General features: G+C 39.3%; 1 protein-coding gene across 1 annotated transcript; it reads left to right on the plus strand.

The window, feature by feature from the left end:
- The first annotated feature begins 971 nt into the window (after nt 1-971).
- On the plus strand, nt 972-2,594 carry LOC124268175 (cytochrome P450 1A1-like). Its single transcript, XM_046703198.1, has one exon. The coding sequence runs from the start codon at nt 972-974 to the stop codon at nt 2,460-2,462; it is 1,491 nt and encodes a 496-aa protein (XP_046559154.1). The 3' UTR covers nt 2,463-2,594.
- The last annotated feature ends 511 nt before the right edge of the window (nt 2,595-3,105 follow it).

A 3,105-nucleotide genomic window follows, 5' to 3' on the forward strand; every position in this document is an offset into this window, starting at 1 on the left:
TATGTGTCTCATGACTAAATATGTATATATGTGTCACATGACTTAACATGTATATGTGTGTCACATAACTAAACATGTATCTATGTATCACATAACTATACATCTATCTGTGTATCACGTGACTAAACATGTATATATGTGTCACATGACTAAACATGTTTATGTGTGTCAGATAACTAAACATGTATCTGTGTATCACATGTCTAATCATCTATCTCTGTTTCATAACTAAAACATGACCCCAAAAAGTATTCATGCGGTGTAAGATTATCAATATACCTTTAGTGTTAACGTCACCAGGATCATACTCCTAAAATCTGTATGTCTGTTTACCGTGCTCTTCTACAAACCTTGGTGATGGCGAAATGGTATATGTGGGAGAACACTTTGTTATTGAAGTATAATCTGAATAGACCAAGCAAAAACACACGTACGAATATTCCAAACGCGTCGGAATACAATGAAACATTCGTGATTGGACTTCCATGCATACTCTACAACACAAACAAAGTACTTCTTTCATCTTGCCGTGTGCATGGTTGCAGCGAAAATATTCTGTTTAATATCTCGCCTACATAAGCAAAGCCTCCAGTTATAAAATCGTTATATAAACATGAAGAATAAACAGCTCTGAGATTATTACAGCCGTGGACAGTGGACCTGATCCACAGCTGAATCACCATGATTTTGAAGCAGTATGTTGATTGCAATCTGCATTCGTCCGTTACTTATCACGTAGATAGGGTCTGTGTATTCATCATCTGCCATAACATTGGCACCAGAGAATATACCAGATGTGACACTGAGCTATCTTATATTAAACCATCTGATGCATTTAACAAATACCGAACATCAAAATTGAATGTTTATTGAACGTAGGGATTTCCTTGCACCAGCGACTTCAGTTTGTGTCCACCAGCAGCAAAAGCATCAAGTGTTTTTCAGTTGTCGGCCTGGCCTGAAGCAGTAGAATGTCTGAAGAGGTTCACAAGTTGGAAAACTGTCTTGCAACGGTCTTCAACTTCCCTACGTTATTTTTCACCTGCCTTTTCATCTACATCTACAGGAAGTTCTGCATGGGTTCTGGAATAAACGTGCTGCCTGGCCCCTGGTGTCTTCCTCTAGTGGGATATTACCCCTTCCTGGGAGAGAAGGCTCATTTAACACTGACACGACTGGGCAATAAGTATGGTCCTGTATTCCGTCTGTCGCTTGGGATGAGTGAAGTCATTGTGATCAACTCCAGACAACTAGCCAAAGAAGCTCTCGTAGGGAAGGGAGATGATTTTGCAGACAAGCCACGCTTAAAACTTCTAAGTATCTTGCCGAAGAATGCAACTTACTCATTCCATCCATTTGATGAGTTCTGGAAGTTGCAACACAAAACATTATTACCAGTTTGGAACAGGTATATCCAATCTTCCAGAAGCACCATCGAACAAATAATCAGCAGTGAAGTGGAACACTTTGAATCAATGGTTAGTCCAGCTACTTCTTTCCATCTCTTCAAAGATCTAAGAAGATCAGTGTTTAGTATCATCTACCAAGTCTGCTATGGAAGATCGACAAACATTCATACCAATCGCGACTTTCTGTATAGCATCGAGTTATATGAAAATAGTCCAATATTTCCCACTGGAAAAAACTTGTTTCACTTTATCAACTTCTTGCCATGGATTTCATACTTTCTCCCAACATATGAAAGGAACTTGCGTGCTTGCTTCAAACGCATTAGTGAATACCATGTCAGAAAAATGAACCAATTGATTAACACGTCGGGACATTGTGAATGCTTTGCATATCAGCTCGGTAAAACCTGTGAGGACATTTCAGAAAATGTTCCAGAAACTGTATCAAAAGGGGTTTTTCTGTCAATAAATGCGATATTTGGCGGTGCTACATTTGCTCCTCTTAATGTCCTTGTAGAAGCATTATGTCTGATGGCAGTGTACCCAGATATCCAACAGAGAGTTAGAAAGGAGATACATTCAGTTGTAAGCAGTGACCAACGTCCAGGTTGGCAGGACCGCCCCCGTTTGCCCTTTTCTGATGCCGTTCTCTTGGAGACTCTCCGATTCAGGCCATCAGATGGCGTGATCCTACCACATTCGACTCTTTGCAATACATCTCTCCATGGCTTTGATATCACGAAAGGAACAGTCGTTCTCTTCAATATTCATGCCATGCATTTTGACCAAACAGATTGGCACAGGCCAGAAGAGTTCCTGCCGGAGAGGTTTCTTGACAGCAATGGTAAGGTGGACCAAGTTTCTCGCAGCAAGTTGATGTCTTTTTCGGCAGGAAAGAGAAAATGTATAGGTGAAGCATTTGTGAAGATGGAGCTGTTGTTACTTTTCACAGGACTGCTTCAAAAATGTGAATTTACCCAAGGTTATTCTGAAACTGATTCAACAACGAAATCGGAAAATATGTTGGTACGTTTAGTTAAAAATGCCGACTAGAATTTCTTACACATTAGAATTGAAATCATTTCTTAATTCTACCTGGATATTCCACCAAAGGGAAGCTAGGTTTGGTACTGGGGACTGTTCGGTCAATTCTACAACTTTCTTAATAAACGAGTCAAAGTGTTACGTGAATGAATTCCCATTTTCTTCCTCGTATCTTAGGACGGAGTATTGTATCAATGTATCATATGACACATGACTGAACATGTATCTATGTGTCACATGACTAAACATGTATCATTGTGTCACATGACTAAACATGTATCTATGTGTCACATGACTAAACATGTATCTATGTTTCATAACTAAACCTTGACCTAAAAAGGTACTGGTCCTGACTCGATTATTTACAGACCGCCATTTAGCTGGAATATGGCTGAGTGCGGCGTAAACTATACTCACTCACTGAAAAGTTACATATAAGTACATCGTTTTGAAACTCGTAGCTATATATAATTACATTACCTAATATTGTTGGATAGCGCACGCAAAATCTCCAAAACAAGCCCGCAAGCCCGCATTTTCATCCACACTATAGAACCACTTGTTAACCTCTAAATAATTGTCCCCCCAGAGTTTGTTTTTATTCACCGTGATTTTAATCGTAACATATTCTTTTATACGTTCTTTTAATGCA

Source organism: Haliotis rubra, unplaced genomic scaffold (assembly GCF_003918875.1).
Source record: "Haliotis rubra isolate DU_JTF1 unplaced genomic scaffold, ASM391887v1 Scf1368, whole genome shotgun sequence".
In the NCBI taxonomy this organism is placed as follows: Eukaryota; Metazoa; Mollusca; class Gastropoda; order Lepetellida; family Haliotidae; genus Haliotis; species Haliotis rubra.